The sequence below is a fragment of the Schistocerca gregaria genome, chromosome 3, assembly GCF_023897955.1.
Source record: "Schistocerca gregaria isolate iqSchGreg1 chromosome 3, iqSchGreg1.2, whole genome shotgun sequence".
Lineage (NCBI taxonomy): Eukaryota > Metazoa > Arthropoda > Insecta > Orthoptera > Acrididae > Schistocerca > Schistocerca gregaria.
The window spans coordinates 308066842-308090740 of NC_064922.1; the positions used below are offsets into that span (position 1 = coordinate 308066842).

Below are 23899 nucleotides of genomic sequence, written 5' to 3' on the forward strand. Positions count from 1 at the left end.
AAACTACCCACGATGAGTGTGTCAACATGTATTAATGGGCCGTTGAGAATTCACATTGTGTTCGGCGAGTTGAAAATCGCAGGTAGCAGAATGTGAACGTTTGGTGCAGGATTACTGATGACTGCGTGATTCAGCCGTATGCACTGATCAAACCTTAACGGGTAAACGATATGCAAAATTTCTTACCGAAATACTACCGGCTTTCCTAGAGAAAGAAGATGTATATGGAACCAGCACAACAGATATCCGCTTCACTCCTCGCTCGTGGCTAGAAAAGCACTTACCTAGATCTCTCCTGATCACTAGGTAAGTAATGAAATGTTTACACTTGGCCTGCACTTTCGCCTGATTTGACGCTACTGGACGCGTTCCTCTGGCGTAGACTTAATGATCATGCACAAAGCCCGGCGACCTCAAGACGATTTAAAGCTTCACATTGTGGTAGCTTTGGCAATGACATCGAAGGAATCTCTTCAGTCTGTCCAGGAGCCCTTCCACCAGGACCTCAAAAGTGCATTGCAGTAGAGAGCGAGCATTTCGAACATCTGACAACATAAATAGAATTTTAACAAAGTAGTTCTTTTGTGATATCCTTTTTATTGCTGTTGCTGATGGAATTTTGCAAATTTAAGTATTTATATTGACATAAAATTCATGTTGCTAAAATATTATATAAGAAGCTGTATTTCTCATTACTCTGTTTTACAAATTCATTCAGTTTCTGACATGCAGCTTTATTTCAAGGCTCTGGCAGTAACAAGATCATAGCTGGTTGTGACGGAAGAAAGCGAAACAGTGGACGCCTATTTGATGCCATGAGATGTGTTGGGATTGGAGGGAAATATTTTGCGCGTCCTTGGAGGCGGATATGCGATGGGTGCATTTGAGCGCTACCATTTGCAGTTGGTGATTTTTGTCTTTTTTGCGTCTCGTTCTTCACATGGAGTGTTTTGTGGACTAGCGTGAAATGTGAGGAAGCGGGGAATTGGGTCTGTGGCCGTAAAGAAGAGGTGGATTCGGGCTCTCGCGGTAAAGGAGAGAGATCGATTCGATTTGCCGCCATGAAGGGGGGGAGTTCGTTTCTCGTGCAGTGGGTGCGATTGAGGAGAGATCGTTTTTCGATTAGACGTCTGGGCATGAAGGTGGACCTTGATGAAAGAAAGAGGCGGGGTGCATCGTTTGACACTATGCAGAGGAACGCTGGTCACTGCATCCGAGATTTCTACTTGCGTATGGTGAGTATTTCGCACCGGCATGAGAAATCGTAAATGTATACTTCAAGACCGCACCGTGTTCTTGCAGCAGGAGCATTTGGTGTCCTACATAAGCACATTGTGTTAGTTTTTCAGTAGCAATTCAGAACCACTGTCAATCCATGTTATCTACAGTTCAGCCGAGTTATCGGATATTAAAGATAGAGTTAGAGTTAATTTGCCCCTCTCCCGCTGTTGAACTGTATTTCAGTACACTGCGTATGTAACCTGTTTGTATGTTGGCAGCGCTATAGACTGTGTTAATATCGCTGACAGCGCTTTGCGCCATGGGCAAGAGATTCTAAAGGACTAGCAGTTAGCGAGTGGATAGAAAAGTGTGTGGGCATGACATTCTTAGTGGAAACTCTGTTGGTAGGACATGCGTTGTAAAGTGAGATGAAATGATGTGTTTATAAGAAAATACTCAAGGAATGTATGAGGATGGATGTAAGATTGATAATGTTTGGGCAGCGGCATTATTGACAACTGCATAATTTTTGGAACTGGATGTCACAGGATAAGGTAAAATTTTCAGAGTCTATAGTAGAATCTTTTTATTTAGCTGGCCGTTTTTGCTACTTTCTGTAACTGCTATAGTTCGTGTAATGAAGATTTTCTGTGAAGTAAGCGACTTATGAAAAAGAAAAGGGTTTCCACTGTCGCGATTCGTGACGGAAATGAGTTTAGGCAATTAACAGAGTTGGACGTTGTTTCATATTTCTTCAATTTCATATTTTTTTGATCTGTATTACTGTTAGGATTTTTTGCAATTCATGACCATTCTTTTGTGATGATTATTGGAAGTCACATTGTCAATGTATAGCAGTCAGATTGCCCTGGGCTTGTATATTGTGGGTGATAATTGAATCACGAAAAATTCTGTAGGTCAGTGTTTACTTAAAAAAAATTAAATAGTTTCAAACATATTTTATGAAATACGAACATGAATGTAATCGAGTGCTATTATTGATCTGTGTTCCATGTCATTCATGTTTTTGGAAATAAATATGTCCTAATACTGAATGCCATCTGTTGCTCATTTGAACACCTTCTCTTTTATAACTTTATTAATTTCATTTATATATGTGGGGAGTAATAGAGACAGTCTTGGAATAAATACGTTATGTCAGCTTCAGTTTCACTACCTAGATTGCGTTGTCCGTACGTTTTACAGTAGTGTAGCTGGGGAGTGGTTCTCTGTCTTAGAGATTTTCAAATGCATAAGTTCATCAGACGTAATCACATACCTGTCCAACAATAGCGCATCTTATAGGGCGTCTAACCTTCACCTTAATGACGGCTTTAATTCTGCTGGAGACACTTTCAATGCGGTGTCTGAATGTCTACGGATAAATGCCGATCTATTCTTCCTCAAGAGCTGACAGCGTAGAAAGTGATGTTGGACGCTAGAGTCTGGAGTGAAGCACACGCTCTAACTGATACGAATAGTAGTATGTTGGGTTCATATCGGGACTTCTGACAGGCCACTTCATTTCAGGGATGTCACTGTACACATACCATCGCCTCATAGATGCTGCTTTATGACAGGGTACATTTTCACGCTAGTACAAACAATCATCGTCTCCGAACTGCTCCCCTGCTGTATGCAGAACACAATGCTGTACAATATGTTCATATCTTTCTGCATTTAGAGTTTTGTTGAGCGCAATAAGGAGACTAAATCCTAACCACGGAAACCACCTCCTGCCTAATTCACTGTTAACACTACGCATGATGAGAGCTAACGTTCTCGAGGCATTCACCAAATCCAAACCGTTCTCTCAGAATGCAAAAGAGTATAGCGCGATTCATCATGCCAAATCATTTCATCCTAGACATCCTCTGCCCTGTGGCGTCGCTCTTCATGTAGCCTCAAATGTCGCTTGCATTGTCTTCTCCTTCCGCTGACTTCATACTATTTTTTACAACCACGCTCCACATCGCTCGGCGGTTCCTGTCCGTCTGTAAATCACACTCGCCTAGTCTTGGTATAGCTGCACTTGTTTCTTTGCGTTTCCACCTCACAGTCACTTCAGCAAGAGTCGACTTGGATAGCCTGAGAGAGGTTGAAATGTCCCTGATGTATTTTGTTACTCAGGTGGTACCTAGTGACTGCTCGACGTCTGAAGTCACTGACCTCTCCTGACCAATCCATTCTGTTATTACTGTTTCTGCACCGACAATACTCCTCTCCATCTTCTTTTATACTGACAGGTCTGCTTCACGTGACGTCTTCCTGTCAATTCCGCATTACACGGTGGAATCTGGGTACTTTTCATCGCATAATGCATGTCATCGGAATCCTGTTTGAAGGCTCTTTGCAATTAACTGACTATTCATAGTTGGTACGTCCTTTGCCTTCCAGTCGATGTTTCGGTCGGACCAAGTGTCTCATTTTGTAGTATGAACTATGAACTGAGCTTGATGTGAAACTGAATTGAGTTTTTCTCCTCTTGCCCACTTTAGTAGTTAGAAGTCAGGCCCAACGGTCTTGTGGTATGATGAAATTTCATTGTTATATTTAAGTATATCCTTTCTTGACTGTCCATTATTGCGGACTTCCAGTTGGTTGGAGTTATCTGGGACGCCATGACCAGGCGTCGTGTGGTCGACCCCTGCCCTCTCCGCCCCCACTCTGCCACTGAGCCGTCATACCTACCTTTCGTCTGCTTACAAGAAACCATTGATTTTCCCTATTTGCATTTTTGACGTTATGTGCTGATATTACGCATTCTTTGTTTGTAAATACAGTTAATATTTCCCTTTCGTATTAAAGAAAGGTTCAAATCTCGAAAATTTTTAGGATACTGCTGTGGAAAATTCATAATGCGGATTTTTTAAGGATGGGAAAAGGACACGCACCATTTGCATAGAATTGAAAACTTAAAAAAAAGTGGTGAAGCGCGTGCCTGGAAACGTAAGGCTCACGGCATCGATTCCGGGTCGTATCACGGAATTTTTCAGTATGCCCTTAACGTAGCCTTCGTTCACCTCTCGGCAGTATGAAGATTCACCAGGAGCGAAACACCGTCCTATTGAAAGACTTGTACCAGGCAACTGAGGCACACGAAATGATTCGTATTGTTTATTATTTGTAATTAGACTGTTCGATGGTTTTCAATGACTTAAGCCGCGTTTCGGTATAGACGTGAAAGGAAAATTTGTGGCGGACCTGGAGTGGAGCCCGGATTTCGCGCAAGAAATCGCCTAAACTGCCTCAGCCATTATGGAACACTTCTGAAATCCCCATATTGTTACCCGCTACCAGCGTAGTGTCAGGTACCCATGACTTCCTCACTTGTTATTTCGGATTCCTGCAGGAATTCGAGTTTGATGTGCAGCGGCACCGAGAGAATAGATCTTCGGTCGTCGGACCGTTCTAATGGAAAAAAGAAGAAAAAAACGCACCACGAAGGAATAATCGTAATAAGATTGTAATCGGCAGACGTGATGTAATGTATTGGCAAACAAATAATTACAATTTCAGAAAAACTGGAAGATTTATTCAGGAGAAAGAGCTTCACAAACTAAATAATTCAATAACGCGTTGGTCCTCTTTTGGCTGTTATGCAGGCAGTTATTCGTCTGGGCACTGATTGATAAGGGTGTTGGATGTCCTCCTGAGAGATATCGTACCAAATTCTGTCCGACTGGAACGTTAGATCGTCGACATCCGATAAAGATCCACACGTTCTCATATGCGGGCATATCTGGCGACCTAGCTGGCCGAGGTATGATTTGGTAAGCACGAAGACAAGCAATAGAATATCTGGCTGTGTGCGGGTGAGCATTATCTTGCTGAAATGTAAGCCTAGGAAGGCTTGTCACGAAGCACACACCATACGAGGGCCAATGATTTGTCCTCCGGGTTATAATGCACCGAGCTTAAACGTAATGCATTCTCAAGTACACAGAACACTGCTCTGGACACGACTGACACTTGCAGCATACTGAGGGAAAAAAAAAACAAGAAACAAAAGTTCAAATGTGTGTGAAATCTTATGGGATTTAACTGCTAACGTCATCAGTCCCTAAGCTTACACACTACTTAACCTAAATTATCCTAAGAACAGACACACACACACACCCATGCCCTAGGGAGGACTCGAACCTCCGCCGGGACCAGCCGCACAGTCAATGACTGCACCGCCTGAGACCACCAGGCTAAAACAGCGCGGCAGAGACTGAGGGCATTGGACAGGTGCCTTTCATGGTGAAATACGATAGTACAACCCCCCCCCCCCTATCAACTACATTATATTTACGCATGCATTTCTTGTGGTGTACCCGTACCTTTGTGCTCCCCTTGTATTTTGCGTAAGGTTAATGACCATATGAGATAAATTATGCGTGTGTTGAGGCAAATAGATAGTCATGTTTCCGTCAAAGTGCCGTCAATGCGAACAAGGGGTGACCGAGACGTCTAACCAATGGCACTCCATACCATCACGCCAGGTGATACGCTAGTCTGGCCATAACGAATACACGCTTGCAATGTGCGTTCACCTAACACGAATGCAACCGGCATGATTCTGTAAATGGGAACCGGGATTCATCCGAAAAAAAGACGTTCTGACATTCGTGCACCCAGGTTCGTCGTTGATTACACCATCGCAGGCCCTCCTGTCTGTGATGCAGCGTCAAGGGGAACCGCAGCCACGGTCTCCGAGCTGATAGTCCATGCTGCTGCAAACGTCGTCGAACTGTGCGTGCAGATGGTTGTTGTCTTGCAAACGTCCCCATCTGTTAACTCAGGGATCGAGACGTGCGTGCACGATCCGTTACAGCCATGCGGATAAGATGCCTGTCATCTCCACTGCTAGTGATCGGAGGCCGTTGGGATTCAGCACGGCGTTCCGTATTACCCTCCTGAACCTACCGATTCCACATTCTGCTAACATTCTTTGGATCTCGACCAACGCGAGCAGCAATGTCGCGATACGATAAGCCGCAATGGCGATAGCCTACAATCCGACCTTTATCAAAGTCAGAAACGTGATGGTACACATTTCTCCTCCTTACACGAGGCATCACAACGTCTCACCAGACAACGCCAGTCAACTGCTGTTTGTGTATGAGAAATCTGTTGGAAACTTTCGTCACGTCAACACGTTGTAGGTGTCGCCACCGGCGCCAACCTTGTGTGAATGTTCTGAAAATCTAAGAATTTGTACATCGCAGCACCTTCTTACTGTCGGCTAAATTTCGAGTTTGTAGCACGTCATCTTCGTGGTGTAGCAATTTTAATGACCATTAGTGTACATCTATACGTGGGTATAGGTACTGTGTGAAGAGAAAGAAAATGGTTGAGACCAAAACGTCACTGGTTTGAGGGTGATCTGGCCGCTTCGCGTTGGAAATACATTTAAATTTTTTATTTTTATTTTGTGTGACGTGTTTCTGAGATAACGAGCCGTTTTGCAGACTGCGAGTACCTGCACGCCTCTTGCCCAGAGCAAAAACACGAAACCGGCGAGCTTTAATCGCGCTGCAGCTGCGCAGCAGGCCCCAGCAGAGATCCACGTGACCGGACAGTAGGGTGGAGAGGCGGGATTCCCCGTGCAGGGGCCTCGTCGCTTTGTGACTGCCTGACTTGCAGCTCGGCGCAGCACAGAGAGAGCGCCCTCTGCCCGCCCACAAAGCCGCAGCCTGCCCCGGCCGCTCCTTTCCTGCGCCCTACTAGACATCCGCGTCCGCATCCTCCTTCTGCGTCCTGCCCCCTTCTTCTGCCGACCAGACGGCGTCGCAGCCTGGGGACGTCGCTTCGCGATGCTCTTTCCCCTCTCCTCTATACAGGTTACGTAGTTCGGCAGTTTACGTTCTGTTTATTTGGCTCCACACTCCTCCAGTTAGTCCGAAACGACAACATTGTTCGCTTAAACCGTAACTGGATTTAGTCTAACAGATGCTGTTTCAGCGAGGGTACCTTTTTCAAGTGAGAACTGCAACAATATGAGTAAAGTAAAGATGTTTTATTTGACACTGAAATGTGCCTAACGGTTTCAAAAAAATGTTCAAATGTGTGTGGAATCTAATGGAACTTAACTGCTAAGGTCATCAGTCCCTGCAAAAGCTTACACACTACTTAACCTAAATTATCCTAATGGAAAACACATACACTCATACCTGAGGGAGGACTCGATCCTCCGCCGGGAAAAGCCGCACAGTCCATGACTGCAGCACCTTAGACCGCTTTTTTAAAAAAAGTCTCATTTTGTTCGCTTTTGTTCGTTGCATCTGCTCGGGGCGGACGTCGTAAGACATCCGTTTAGGTTCGTTGTTGGTCGATTAACTCAGTTTTTTATTACAGAGGGCAGTTAACCCTTTCTTTTAATCTATTTTGTTCGTTTTCGTGCGTTGCATCTGCTCGGGGCTGATGTCACAAGACACCGGTTTCAGTTCGTCGTTGATCGAATAACCCAGATTTTTTTATTGCAGAGGGCAGCTAACTCTCTGACCGAACACACTGACCTACCATGCCGGCTGTTTTTCTTTTTTATTTATTTTTTTATTACAGAGGGCAGCTAACCTTCTGACAGAACACACTGAGCTGAGCTACCGTGCCAGCTGTTTTTTATTATTTTTTTTTTTATTACGCAGTGAAGCTAACCCTATGACCAAACACGCTGAGCTACCGTGCTGGCGACCCTCTAACCGAACACGCTGAGCTACCGTGCCGCCGGACCGCTCAGCTAATCCCGCGAGGCCCTGTCGGTTTATTTCGCATACAGGGGATGGACAAGAACACCGCGAGAGATGCATGCTTGAACATGAATGAAGATACTAACTAGGCGTGTAGGTTGCTTATTGTATTTGATCACGAACGTCTCCTGAGTAATGTCCTCAATATGTTGCAAGTGTCAGTCCTGATAATAAGAGTTCCGTGCAGTTATATGTCGGACCACAATGGATTCGGACGTGGGCAAATAGCTGGTGTTCGTGCGGTGGGTTCCTTCGGAAACCAAGGTAAACGAAGTGTTCGTTGCTTCAAGAAGCATCGTATCGAAGATTTATACCGCGTACATGGACAGCGGAAAACACCATCCGCTAAATCACAACCTAGAAGAAAATATGTTGGGTGGTGAGTGATCGTGACAGATGGCCATTAAATCTGACTGTGATGATAAATGAGAGGACTACATCTTCAGAAGTCACTGGAGAACTAAATGTCAGCCTCTGGAGAACTCGAAGAGATCTCCAGAAGTAGGAAACTGAATTCCAGCTCCACTCATCAGTAATGAAAATTCCCCAAACTGGAAAACGTTGTGCTGAAGTCATAAAACCCGGACTATGGAACAATGGAACAATTCCTATTGGTTGGTTGAGTCTGGTTGCACACTATTTCCAAATTCTGACCGAATCTACGTCCCAAGAGCGAAACATAGCTGGGATTTGGTGATGATTTGAGCAGTCATATCGTGGAATTCCATGAGCTTATTCCATGGGTTGCATGGTTACTCTACACGGTCTCGTTATTGCCAAGGATTATTATCAGGTCCAACCCACTGCACAATATCTTTTCCCAAATAGTGATGCTACGTTCAGAAATGACAGGGCTGCTGTTTACACAGCTTGCATCGTCCAGGACTCGTTTTGTGAGCACGAGGATGAATGTTACAACTCCCCGACCACCATAGTTACCAAATTTCAATATTTTTCAGCCTTTGTGGTATACCCTGCAGAGGAAAGTGCGTGATTTTTGTCCACCTCCACCATCATTACCAGAAATTGCCATTATTATGCAGGAACAGTGATATAAGGTGCACGATCATTTATCCTTTCCGAGATGAATGGAAGCTGTTTAGAATGCAACAGTTTTCCTGGGCCGTATTAGGCGTGTTAACATCTTTTGTTTTTGGTTTTTCCACTGTCTTGTCCCTCCCTTGTAGCTTGACTAAATTTGTCACTTGCGCATCAGTTTTGTTGCGCCGTTTCGAGTCTGCCACGCTACGTTCTTACCCTGGCAAGAAGGCACTTAAACCTCTTGACCGAATATGAAACAAACTAAATGTTTTATCACAAGCTGAGACATCGTTGCGAAAAAACATAGTGACCCGTATATGTAATAAGTTTCCTTTAATTTACGTCCATGATCAGAATCTTTTATGTTTAACAGATTACCGGTTTCGGTTTTTAATGCATTTGGACTTAGATTTAATGAGACAGATCTGATGATGATCATTAAAGACCGAAACCGGTAATCTGTTAAACAGAAAAGCTTGTGACCATAGACGTAAATTAAAGGAAACTTATGAAATGTTTTATTTCATATATTTTTATGCACGCTTTTTGAATTTTAATTATCCCCTATTCCATGTGTGATTGTCATTGGATGATTGTGTAGGTATTTCAAAATTAACGTAGTGTGGAGGCAGAGAAGAGAATGTGTCATAACAGGTGGGAAAGTTGATTGGGTGTTTTCAAAACTAGTTGATCTCTTCCTCAACACTTTCATACAGAGAGACCATTTATGGCCGGCCGGAGTGGCCGTGCGGTTCTAGGCGCTGCAGTCTTGAGCCGAGCGACCGCTACGGTCGCAGGTTCGAATCCTGCCTCGGGCATGGATGTGTGTGATGTCCTTAGGTTAGTAATGTTTAATTAGTTCTAAGTTCTAGGCGACTGATGACCTCAGAAGTTAAGTCGCATAGTGCCCAGAGCCAACCAGACCATTTTTGTCGTTTTACACATAATGGAAAAAGGAGTAGAGCCTGATAAGGAAAAGAAAACATGAGGCAGCAGGTGAGAGAGTGATTGGAGGTTTCAACACTATCGAATACCTCACCTCTTTCTTTTGAACAGAGGAACCGGTCTCCTGGCATCATGGGGGTGGAGACGACAAAGGAGGAGATAGACAAGAGCGAAAAAGTTGCGCTGGGTGATAGAGTTTTTGAGTCATCGTTTCAAACTTAACGAATCTCACGCACCCCCACTCCTAAGCACAGAGAAATCATTTCGCTAGCAGAGCTTTTAGAAGAAAGCTATGGCAGATCCGTGATTCCTGCGGCTTCGATAACGGTTATTTTAGCTTGGTTACGTTAGGGAAGCATTTGGTGTTGTTCTTATGTTCCACAGTGATTTTTTGATTTAGTAAGAGCCTTTTAGACTCTCATTTCTGCGTTAGGCATTGGTACTTCCGTAGTATGTCACCCGTGTTTTACAGTAGTGAACGGTTGTTAGCATAAAACATTGTTTTCGTGTTTATCTGTGAAGAATTCGAGAGAGAGCAATACGTTATCCTTTTCCACTAACTCTGGCCTTAGTCCCTCCTCAACTGAGATCATCTTTGATATTTTCTTAACAGAATCTTAAACCATTGCGTGTTAGAGTACCATTTACTGTTTTTGTAATGTTCTAATTATAATCATACAATGCACGTTGAACCAGTTGACTTTGTCTTGAGAAATAAAATATTGTCATTGTAAATTATGAAAGGATATCAAAGTTAATGCAAAAGGATCCTGAACATTGGCAACACCCTACCCACACCACATATTGCATCATGAGAAAGAGTAGCAGAGATCTTATAGTATCACATTTCAGTGTTAATCGCGTCAAAACAAAATTAAAGTATGTGCAATGTATTATGCGTTATGTGTGTGTCTCGTTGCGTACAAGTCGTTATTTCATTGTGTGACACCATATCGTTGTTTACTGGGCCACGATTTAGCTGTTCCACCTTAATCACTAAAGCAATAGGAAAGAAATCTGACATAATGGACTAAATCAAGAGATATTTCCGAAAATTAATAACTTTCAGTACGACGTTTGTTGACTAGGCAGGGTACTATTGGAGATGATATGTCTTTGTCTTCCACTCATCTTTTGAAATGAATTACCCAGTCAGTTATGGAGATCTCTGTGGACTCCAAATCATGGTCTAATTCGCAATTTTTCACATTGTCAGTAGTGAAAGACGCATTAAATGAGAGATTAAAATTTTAGGACGAAACATTAATCAGTTCATTTATAGGAGCCCAATCTGTTCTAATTTTTTTTTAAAGATAAGCGTTTTTTTCAACACACTACTTTATATCTTAACATAGAAAGTAGTTAAACAAATTGGAAGTAATAAAAATTTAAAAAACAATAATTTTATTTAAAATCAATTATTGTTTTTTCTACCGTAAACGTACTGCAGTTTAAGACTGTGTTACACGAGATGCGTTTCACCTTTATTTACGAAGCATCATCAATGGTGTTAATCATCCATTACTCCCTTTTATATGTTCTGATGTCGGCGAGTCTGTCACTCGTTGGTTGCAAATCATGTAAAAGGGAGTACTAAACGACTATCTCTAGTGATGATACTTAGTAAATAAAAGCAAAACACATCTGGTGTGATATACTGTTAAACCATAGTAAGCTTACGATGAAAAAAGGTTTTAAATAATTGCTACGCCGAAATATGGATATCCAAACAAAAACACATTTCGAAATTTTTAAAACAGAGTGTATCCCCACAACTAAACAGTTTTCAGTTGTTGTGTGTTATTACAGTTATAACTTTAATTTGGTACACACATCGAAATTTCATAGTAAAGTAGATAAAACTAGTAACAAAAAAGTGGAATATGTGATATCTGATTTATTTAAATGATTCATTCACTGCCAGATAAATTGTCTTCATGTCACGAGTAAGGGAGTCTGTGTCCAAGTATATCAGTTTTATAATGACTGTTGTAAAACTGCTTACTTTATTATAAGGGACTATGAGCAAGTGTATCTCTGCTGTGCAAACTTTTAACATCATAAATGAACCATGATTAAGGTATACTAATAAGAAACACATTACTAATAATTTCAATAAATGACTGAAATTTCAGATTAAGAAGAGTTGTTTAGTGATGAATTGCATTTATTCGTCAAGTACTAAAAACGTTGAAAGCAAAATAAGGACAGTTGGTGACGCCTTTTTTTGGGTTGTGCAGGTACAATGCTCCCTTAGAAAAACACAAGTTTTATGTAATTAATGCTTCGAATGACACATAACAAAAGGAATGCAAAAAGCTACTCTCAGTGATCCAGATAGTGCTGGAAGGCGGGAAAATTTTACTTATTTGAGAGTGTCCAACAGGGCTCAATTTTATGTTCACTCTCGTTACTTACATAGGGTGACTTACCTAATACTTGTAGGCCCTTATTTCGTGAACCGTTCAAGATTTCACTTAACTCTTGAATCATTCCAGGTAATGAAACAAGTACTGATTTTACTTAAAAACAGAACTATTTACGTCATTGAAAAAAAGACGAGTACAGAGATGTAAGGTTGTTAATGTTGACGCCCAACCTCTCTATAAAAGCATCCGAGTAATCAGCTATAAATGAAATGGTAAGATACGAGGTCAGCTACGATTGTTGTAAATCCTAATATGCGCTAACTTCTAGCGTATGAGGGTGGACTGCATCTAATATGATTATGTTCTCATGCTTAAAGATACAGTGGAAACAAGAAAACAATCGAAAATCTTCATACAAAGATGGAGCGTGGCATAAGAGCCTTCAGTTGACAGTGTTTACAGAGTAATAGCTGATCCCATCCGCTTTGCCTTTTAATTTTAGCTCATTTCTCAGATTTTTTTCGAAAAGTTTCGACGCCAATATTAACATCCTGTATATCATCGCATTCATATTTCCAAGAATTGTCCAATAACGTTAAAAAAGTGTATTGTTCAATAGGTTCTTCAGAATCTAGGTTAATAGAAGGGTGTATTAAATATGCAACAAAACTGCATTCCCCTTTGTTTTTTATCATACGCCGAAAATCTCATTTCGATATCTCTTACGATAACTTTTACGAAATAAGTAAAAGACATGCAAGTTTTAGATGTGAATAACCTTCTACCTAACAAAGTTATTACTTTCTCTGCCAGAACCGTAATTACAATAAATGATTTTAGAAAGCAACAAAAGAAATTGTGAACAATGTTTTTCGAAGAATTATCAAATGATTTGCTGATAATGGACTGGTGAATTGACAGTGTATCCTTCATTGCTGTCATCAAATCGCCTTATTGCATTTTACATTACTTTTCTAAATTCAAAAGAATTAACAGATCGTTCATAACAGAGAAACTAGTACGATCCAGTTTCCCTTCCCTATCGGTAAGAAGTAGTTAAAGTGATGTTAGTCGTGTTATGGAAAATAAAAACGAAACCGTTTTCTTTAAAATAACCGAGGACAGTCAATTTACTTGCACATTTATTTACAGAATAAAGATCTTTTACTGATAAATTATACATGTATTGCTAACAATCAGCGCCCTGTACAACAACACAGTTTGACAGAACCTCTCTTTGTGTGACTGTTAGGTTTTTCTTCAAAGCGCTTACTTCCCGGAGCTTCTTACAGGGAATGGTTAATTAACACGTAAGCCAACTCACTCTTACTACAAGAGCGTGTTCCAACCTCCTCTAGAACTGACGACGACTATTTGAGTTTCTTATTCGAAAACAAGGTCACCCATTTCCTGTTACACACTCTTTCGCGTCAGTAGCACTAGGAAACAGAACAAGGGCAGTTGTTAGCTTTACTCGAAAAAATTTTCTATTTCTCGAAGGGACAGCCCCCGATGTCTTAAAATACTCGATTGTGTTCATTAATACCCACCCAACTCATTTAAGAATTACCTCATTGTCACACAGTCCACATTTCGCCATTGTATTTACAACATTTAAAAATAATTACATATACAAAGTAATAAACAGAAATTTAAGAAATGACATGCACAGCTGCTACACTCAAGGCTTGTAACAATACAACTACCAGTTTCCCATCATGAGACGATGCATTCGTATATTACTTACCTCTATGGGAAGGTAAATGAGGTGCAGCATCATACTCCTAGGGTAGCTTCTGGTTAAGAAGCCAATTTATTAATCTCTCTAGCCTTCCTACTATGTTGCAGTTAAGAGAAGACGATTGCATGTTTTGCTTTTTGAGTCACCATATCAGCATTGATGAGGAGGGGGAGGAGATAGACAAAGAGACAGGCAGGATATGGACAGAGAAATGGAAGAGGTGATGGACAGAGAGAGGGGAGGAGTAGATGGTCAGAGAATGGAAAAGAAGATGGACAGATGGAGGGGAGGAGGTGGTTGACAGAGACAGAGGAGGAGGAGGAGGAGGAGGAGGTTGACAGAGAGAGAGGGCAAGAGGAGATGGACAGAGGGAGAAGGACATAGACAGAGAAAGGGAAGAGGTGATGGACAGAGAGAGAGTGAGGGGATGTTCAGCATCAGGAAAAAGACGATGGACAAAGAGAAGAGGAGGAGGAGATAGACAGAGAGAGAGAGAGAGAGAGAGAGAAGAGGAGGAGGAAGTGGACAGAGAGAGAGTAGAAGAAGATATGGTTAGAGAAAGGGGTAGGAGGAGGAAACAGATAAAGATGGCGTACAAGTTGCACAAAGAGAGGGGAAGGAGGTGATGGAGGAGCAGGAGGAGGAGGAGAGGGGGAGAAGAAAATGTCAGGCAAAGATGAATAAAGAGTGGTAGGTGGAGGAGGTGTACAGAGGGAGGGGTGAGGGAAGTAGGAGATGAAAAGAGACAGTAGGAGATGGACAGAGAGAGGAGAAAGGTGGAGATGGACTACTAGAATTATAACACATACATACCTAGGCCACGCTGGGTACTCAGCTAGTATTTTAATAACACAGCGTATTATTGGATCTAATCGTCAACAATTCTACGGTTAGGTAATATTGTCGTTTTCTTGCTCTTGGCTTCATGAGCATGCAATTTCGTCTATAACAAACAAAGACTACTGGCTTTGTGCTACATCGGAGTGCTTATATACAGTTCAGAGGGATATCTGTAACTGGAAATTATCTCAGTTCACCTTGAGAACTGCTTCTTATGAGTAGTGCTCGTAGGACCTGCTCTGGAAGCCTCACAACTCCAAACACAATAGCGTACATCATAAAATCAGAATTCCATACAATCAATTACACCTCCAGTATAAGCCTTTCATCAGGCTGCAAGCCAGAGGACAGCATTCAATCCTGGAGCGACCAACAAATGGCGATCTGTGCTTTCACGTAGCTACCAAAACAAGCCGTCTTCATCACTCCGCCAAGTCGCCTAAAGGAGACGGAACTCTCCGCCTCTGAACGCTTACGGCAGGTAATGTTCACCACATATATTTAAAACTGTCCTGCACGCTTTGCTGTCCCAAGCATGTAGCAGAATTACTGATATCCTAAATGTTTTGACCAATACATACGTAGACTGTTTTCAAGTATGTATCAGAGATCTTGCTCTGAAACTCTTTGGGTTTCTACCTGTCTGTACAGATTTTGTGACATTTGCGATCAGTTCGTATGCTAAATTACGTACGGACTCCAGAAAGCAAGTTCGTCGGACACTAAGACCGTTGCGCAGCAAGAGCGGCGCATTGTCGGAAGAGACTGCATGTTCCGGGTTCCCTGCAGAGACAGTCCTGCTACAATGTGGTAACAGGTGCGCCAGGAGTTTGGAGTGAAATGGTTCGGCAAATGGAAACGTCCAGCAAAGTTGATGTAACCGGGACTGTGTGGTCCTTGTGGGTAAAACGTATAAATTGTACATAGATTCACCGTAAAATTCAGGACATGTATGGACCAAATGGTGAAGTATTGCCGAGAATTGCCCAAGGCCGGACTGACGTGGGTGACGCTGATCGGGAAGTCCACAACTTGCACCATTCAATTTCCATCTTCTCGGAAAGCTGAAAAAACATCTGGGGGAAAAGACATTTTTCCAACTTTCACACAGCGCTACTGTGACCAACTAGCATACATCTATAAATGAGAAATTGAATGACTGGTGGAACGTGCCGACCGTGGTTTACAGACATTTGGTATGTTGATAAATAGAGTCACGTACCTGTGTTACTTTGAAGTGTATTTCGGCACACATTGAAAGTTATTTGGCCTGCCTTAATAATGTGTAATTTACTTTTTTAAATCGTCTCGTATTTGACGGATCTTTCCTGCCAGCAGTTCGTCGTGTGGAAATCATGCACTCTCTATTTGTTAGTGAGCTTACTAAGTGTTAAGCGATATTCGATTCCATTGTCCAATAAATGATTTAATTTAGTTTTATGCCACTTAGCTACCCCCCCTCCTTCCCCACCCGTCTCTCTCTCTCTCTCTCCCTTTCTCTCTCTCTCTCAAACACACACACACACACACACACACACACACACACACACACACACACACACACACACGAAGACATATACACAGTGCAGTGACCAGTGTCATCTCATTGGCATTTTCTGAATCATGATGAATGCTTACATCGCAAGATTTTTCTTCTAATTTTGGTAATAACGAATGGTTAAATTTTTGAAATTAAGATATTGTGATAATTTTCTGTGCACATAGAAACTCTTGGAGACACTGGTAATACAAAATAGCAAAAAACTGCATTAAAAACTCCTTCGCTGTCCTTCTAGTCAATCTTTAGTTCAATACAGAGAAGACTCATATGATTTTATCCTGCATCCTTCAAATTTTGTGGCGATATTACCTAATTCGATTGCCAAATAAAACTTCATTCTTACCTACCACTCTCTCTCAAGATGGCACCGATTTAACTCTTGTCTGGTAGATTAGTTGTTGCACCTCAGGCTTTTTCATTTCATATTCGATTTGCTGCTAGTTGCTTTAAAGTTTGTAGCAAGTTAATAGTAGGAAAGCTGGAGCATTAGGCAAGAATCAAAAAGATACAAAATTAATTATAGTACTCAAATTCGTCGCGGATCTAAAGACGCTTTTCATGTAAAAAGTTAAGAACATCGCTCACTCCATAACTATTAAAAAAATATTGCTCTAAGGCTTGAGGAAAGTTTAGTAACGTATAAACAAAATGTCTGGTAGTACATGGATATATATTTCGCTCTTGTAATCTCGCGATAATTGCAACACTTTTTATCAGATGACTAAACAAAGGGTATCCATTAGAATATACTCCTGGCTATTTCAAACAATAGAGATTTGGACGATAAATAAGCCTTCATTGTAAGCCAGACTATGTTTCGCCATAACTATGATCCTTGTTACAGCGCCTTACATAAGTAGATACTGGTCAGGACGTGAAATCTTTATACCCCTTATCGAAAAATTATTCTCCTGGAAATGATAGGAAAGTGCTTACAGCTCGTTTGAAATCACTGGCGTTCTGGAGTCACTTGTCATGAAGAAAAATCTTCTGGCGTAAAACTCTGTATAGGGAGGACAGGGTAGAAGGGGGGGGGGGGGGGGGCAGGGGAAAAGGTGAACCATTTCCCAGGCAAAGGCTGAGATGTATACTTGCTTTATAGTTCTATGGGACGATCAGTGCTACGGATAGAAAGTGGTGGTATTAATTCCGCACTGCACTCCAAAACGTCAGTTAACAATGCAATTTGTATCTTTCATATCTATATGCACAGGAGATTACGAATGATCAGAATGGGTGTCTGTCTCAGGTTTCGAGGCCGCGGCACGATTGTCCGTTAGGTGAACCGTGTTTTGCTTCAGGGAACTCATGAATCACCCATATCTGGTATCTGGTGCCCTGTGATTCAATCATCACCTTCCTCATGCTGCGGTTATAGGCACAATAACCCACCATGAATTGTGGTAGTGGACTCTATTGGGCAGACATGTCTGGAACATTTAGCCCGTATGACATACTTTTATGCAGCAGCGATAAGGAAATTGTTCGGAAATGCAGAGAGAGCGTTGTTATGGTTAATCTTACGTTCCCCATCATCTCTCCCCAGATCGTCTGCCTCCAACAACGGAGGTGCACTGCCTTCCGTATCATGTGCATTATTCCACCCAGTGTTGAATTCGACTGAAATGGTTACTGGTTGGCAGACAGCGTGCATTTATAAACCGTACTTTCACATCACACTTCGAATTTACTGTATGAATGAGTTTCCATAAGTATGATCAAACTCTATTAATGTGCTTAGCCTCTAAGAGTGATGTCTCTGTCCTGTTGATGGATGCCCCTGCATGACGCGTATTCTAACGATAGCAATATATCTGCAGAAAAAACTGTTAATGGGACGTAGTTTCTGGCTATCCCTTATGTATTGCGATTAATTTCACATTTACGAATACTATGATTTCGCTAGAAATTGCCTGGATACTGACCTGAGAGGGACTTCATTAGAGTCATCCAGGACGCCTTGGAAGAGGAACGCTAACGGCCAGCTGATCCAGGAAGCCCTGTAAAAAGAAAGTTAAATAAACCAACGTTAGAGGTTACAGCAAATCGTGACGACACGTAAGGAGTACAAGAGAAATGCATGTGGCACAGAGCACGCGAGAATTCCGTAATGCGTCGCGTCATGAATGCAAAACAAGATACACTGGTATTCTCTTCTAAGAAAATTGAAATAAAATTGACAGTACTCTGATGTTCGTTATAACGCTAAAGGAAAGCGTTCGTACTTCATATTAGTTTCTGTGATTCCCGTTATTGGTGTTTAATGACTAATATCTGCACTTGTATTTTTACAAACGATATGCAAAATTATTCATGAGTACCTCCAGCATATCATAAGACGTAGACAAGTACCTCCGGTGTTTCAGAAGACGTGCAGATAATGGACACATAGCAGTAGATTGAGCATCTCACCAGTTTTTCACTTTCGTGACTGGTGCTCATTATAGTGTCCGTTTATGACGTGGCAAACGTCAATACGAAAGTCAAAGTCTTCACATACGTGTCCCAACACGACATAGTTGATATCTGCGTCCGCATTAATTATCCTACTTCTCATCTCTGGCCACGCGGGGTAGCCGCCCGGTCTAAAACGCCTTGTCACGGTCCGCACGGCTCCCCCCGTCAGAGGTTCGAGTCCTCCCTCGGGTATGAGTGTGTGCGCTGTCCTTAAAGTAAGTTTGTTCAAGTTAGATTAAGTAGTGCGTAAGCTTAGGGACCGATGGCCTCAGTAGTTTGGTCCAGTGGGACATTACTACAAATTTCCAAAATTTCTCATCTCTTCCAAATTAAGTGGCAGTGGAGGTAGGAACAGACGATGTTTGATATAATAGCATGAGAAGAAATCGCATGGAGTTACGCCAGGTGAAGGAGGAGGGACACTAAAGAATATTCGTGGTAGGCACCAAGTCCAATTGTTATCATGGGAAGCTCATCCAGTCCAAAGCTATGGCAGTTAGACATTCAAGTAATCACGAATGTATTGACAGAGAGTGTTCTTAAAGCATCGTCACGTTGCAAAATGAGGTCTCCATTATGTTGCTGTAATTGTGGCATAAGCATCATGTCCAAGTATATGAAACCAGTTGTAGTTTTCTCCGTAAAGAAAGATAAAGTTTTGAAGAGGACATTCTACAAAAGACGTTAGGATCAGGTGAATCCCGTTTCATGTTTTGTGACCTAAACACGCACATTATGACGATCCCCCTTTCCATAAGGTGTGGTTTTACACGCAGATCTTTGCTTAGATGCGACAGACAGTTGACTGCGATACGCACTTGTAGTCGATTTCTTCGAGCACCGACCAACGAGGAGACGCAATGCTAGCACACTGGACTAACTTGGAAAGGACGACAGTTGAAATCCCAGTACAAACTTCAAGATTTAGGTTTTCCGTAATTTCCTCGAATCGCTTTAGGCAAATGCCCTTTGAAGGGGCACAGTCGATATCGTCCCTCATCCTTGCCTAATCTCAGCTGGTTCTCCTCTTTAATGACTTCATTGTCAACAGGGCGTTAAGCATAATCTCCCTTGCCTCCATTCTTCGGGCTCTTGACGAATTATTTGCCACAGCTGGAACATTCTCTTCTGACGGTCACGGACAGCCCGTTTTCTTCGCACCACACAATCGGCCGGTCTCACGGAAAATATGCGCCTCTTACGGACTCTTGTTCGTTGGAGATTTTAGCTGATATTTGGTACGAAATGTCGCTGGACCGTCATCACTGATTCACATAGACCGAATTCAAGGACACAAAACGCAAAAATCGCATCGTTATACGCCTTACTCGTAAATACCTGCAACCAAATGATGCGCTTTGCAACTACAGCACGTTGCATATTACGAATTTAAACTGGGCTAGATGTTCCGTCAACTGATATGTGTCATTTTTCTATATGTCAGTTTTCATTCAGTCGTCTAATGAAAAAGCAGAGTTACTTACGAATGACAGTGCATAGTGCATATGAAGTAGCTACACATGATAACAATTACAAAAAAGAAAAGTTCACAGAACAACCTTCAGCAACTCAGAAGTATTATAGATACTTTTAAGACAAAACATCAGGCAATGAATGGAATATTTAACATCACACCAAATTTTGAAATGACTATACAGTTTAAGTTGTAACACAAATTCACCAAAGATCCTCACGGTAACAGATCTTGAAGAACGAAAATCTTTAAAGAAATATTAGTACAGATTATTTTTTAGGATTTCTCAAATAAGAAAATGGCACGTCTCCAAAGGTGTCACCATTCTACATCCATAGAGGCGTACCACACACTGCGAAAACATTGGAATCAGTAAACTGATTAAGAAATGAAATTTTGGAACATTGTTGCAGGCAAAACGTTGATCTATTAATATTATAACTTATTTAATGGACACAGTGCTCAGCAGTTTTCTTCAAGTCAACATGGACGGACCTGCTCCGTGCCAGGGATTCGTACTGTCATCAAGGAATGTAGATCTGATCATGATCGCATAGAAGAACGAAACCAGTCATTTAAAAAGAAAAGTGCAATCACAACTGCTTTTATTAAATGATATTAAGAAATAAGCTTCTAATGGAAAAGGTTGCTTCTCTTGCACTCAGTTACAGATGGCTACAACTGTAACATCTCATGTCGATATGACCCCACTGACATTCCACAGTTGGTAACGTTCTATCAGACGCCGAGAGCAGTGGTGTCGGATCCGGCGGACCTAACAGAGTATGCCCGCAGAGCCACGCCTCCAGCCACACCACGCATCTGCTATCGCAGTATAGGATCATCTGTGGCTGCCAAACGCCCCATTCGCAACGAGGCCCGGCCCAGCCGCAGCGGAGACGCCACCCAGTTGCAGCCCAGTCACGGCCCTCATTATCACTCGTGCGTTAGTTCAGGGAGCCCCATCCTACGATGCTCTTAGCTGCTGCGTATTAGCTGGACTTCATTACTTCGTGTTAATTTGTGAAGGGTCTTTGTACGCTTGGAGAAAGCTACCAGTTAAGTAAAGCTTACGTTTACTATATTTACTTGTTTTCTACTCATTTCTGCATTTATCCTGCTTTCCTGTGACGACAGCTGCTGCAGCACTCTGTAGCCACCATTCCTTTTGTACGAAGTAGTACATAACAAAAACGCTGGGGAATAGAAGATGGAATGGAAGTGAGAAATGTCGTAAGGAGCGTTAACACTCGTGTGAAACACAGTTATCGTTGAAACTTCCTGGCAGATTAAAACTGTGTGCCGGACCGAGACTCGATCTCGGGGCTTTGGGAGATAGGAGACGAGGTACTGGCGGAAGTAAAATTGTGAGGACGGGTCGTGAGTCGTGCTTGGGTAGCTCATTTAGTAGAGCACTTGCCCGCGGAAGGCAAAGGCCCCGAGTTCGAGTCTCGGTCCGGCACACAGTTTTAATCTGCCAGGAAGCTTCAAAATAGGCGCACACTCCGCTGCAGAGTGAAAATTTCATACAGCTATGGCAATAGGAACTCTAGTGCCCCTAATGTTCGTAAACTATTTGTCAGGTAGGATCAGCACCACTATAAGACTGCTCCCTGGCGAAACTCTTGTCTGCAGGAAACTGCAGGCGTTGAATGATTGCACTGAAATGCGGAAAGGCTTGCACAAAGCTTCCTCTCGGTGTAATTGATGGTAACTCACTTTACAGGCGCGTAAATGCAAGATAATGCGTGTAACAAAGATAAAGAACGAGAAAATATACGTTTACAGTGTCAGCGGTGTGCGTGTTGAGCATGTGAAAGGGGTAATACTAAGAAGTTATGTAAAATAGAAAGTAAGGCGGATGGAAAATTTCGATTTCTTGCAAGAGTCTGAGAAAGTGCAGTGCATCTGTGAAAAGGAAATCGCATACAAGAATATTTACGGCATTACTGTTGTTTTAGGGTTTGGAGTCGTTTTCATCTCATCGTCAGTGGAGTCAAGTAGAAAGACTTTCAGTAATCGGTCGAACTACCCCAGACTGGGTTTCGCAGCCAACAATGGCATGCGTACATTTTATTTAGTTTTGGAGTCGTTTCCCAGTACGCTTGACAGCATACATGGAACGAATGTAGAGATGTATCAAAACAGGACCATATGAGGATAATACATCGTCCATGAAAGTATGACAGATAAACTTGGGAGTTTGAAAGGGAATCCTTCGGGGAAAGAAGACGTAGTTCTCACGAAACCATATTCCGCAAATTTAGTGAACCTATGTCCTAGGAGGACTGTGAGACCAACCTTCTGCAACGTCATACATCTTGCTTAGGAATGACGAGGGAGACTGGGTGTACAGACGTATATAGACAGTAATTTGTCCCTCGCTTCGTTCGCTAACGGAATAAGACAGAAAATCGCTAACATAAGTATATTCCGAAATTAACTTGCCGAATATACATGTAGATGAAGATGTATATACAGATTTGCTTCAGAATAGTTAATTTATACCGACTTTCACCCCATCAACCTTGGAACAAATAAATGCTATTCTCCTTTTATTTCAAGTACGATCGTGTGATTCTAACACGACGAAAGCTTTCAAACGCCAGCGTTATCGACATAGCTCCATATCCTGGAAGATGAGAGGCAAGCTACACAGTCGGTCTGAGCTGCAAATAAAACAGAAATGTCCTTTAGATACGAATAATTTGTTATGATACTTGCACAAACTGATGTAGCAGAGTTTAGATTTCAGTAAAGAAAATAAAACACTAAAAAACAAGATAGAGAAGAGAGTAGCTCATTTCGAATCAAGAAGAACCTATCACTGCATGAAACCCTGTATCAATATCAATCGCATCCCTTACCAATATACGTTGTGTGATTAAAAAGCACCCGGTCATCTGCATGTATAGAGGAACTGACCGTAACATGTTACGAGAGGTCTGGGACTGCCACTGTAAAAAGAGGCGGCGAGTGTTGTTTTGTCAGTAATGAATCAGTAACACCAGAATGGGTCAGTCAGAAGAGCTCAGTGACTTGTCGACTGCTTATTGGATGTCATGTGAGTAACAAAAAAAAATGGCTCTGAGTACTATGGGACTTAGCTTCTGGAGTCATCAGTTCCCTAGAACTTAGAACTACTTAAACCTAACCTAAGGACATCACACACATCTATGCCCGAGGCAGGATTCGAACCTCCGACCGTAGCGGTCACACGGTTCCAGACTGTAGCGCCTAGAACCACTCGGCCACGCCGGCCGGCTGTGAGTAACAGTCCGCCTGTTTAGCTGGGCGGTAAAGTGCTCGCCTCCTATGCAAGCAGGCCTGGGTTCGATTCCTGGCAGGGTTGGAGCTTTTCTCCGCTCGGGGACTGGGTGTTGTGTTGTCCTCATCATCATTTCATCCTCAAGTCGCCCAGTGTGGCATCGACTGAAATAAGACTTGCACTTGGCGGCCGAACTTCCCCGGATGGGGCCTACCGGTCAACGATGCCATACGCTCATTTCCATTTTT

At 42.2% G+C, this 23899-nt stretch overlaps 1 protein-coding gene across 1 annotated transcript in view; it reads right to left on the minus strand.

Annotated features, from left to right (window-relative positions):
- Nucleotides 1-23899, minus strand: part of LOC126355886 (tyrosine decarboxylase-like) — a 519636-nt gene that overhangs the window by 64842 nt on the left and 430895 nt on the right. The window contains exon 11 of the mRNA XM_050006388.1: nt 18378-18452. Within this exon, the coding sequence (XP_049862345.1) occupies nt 18378-18452 (75 nt within the window). The remainder of the gene's footprint in view (nt 1-18377; nt 18453-23899) is intronic.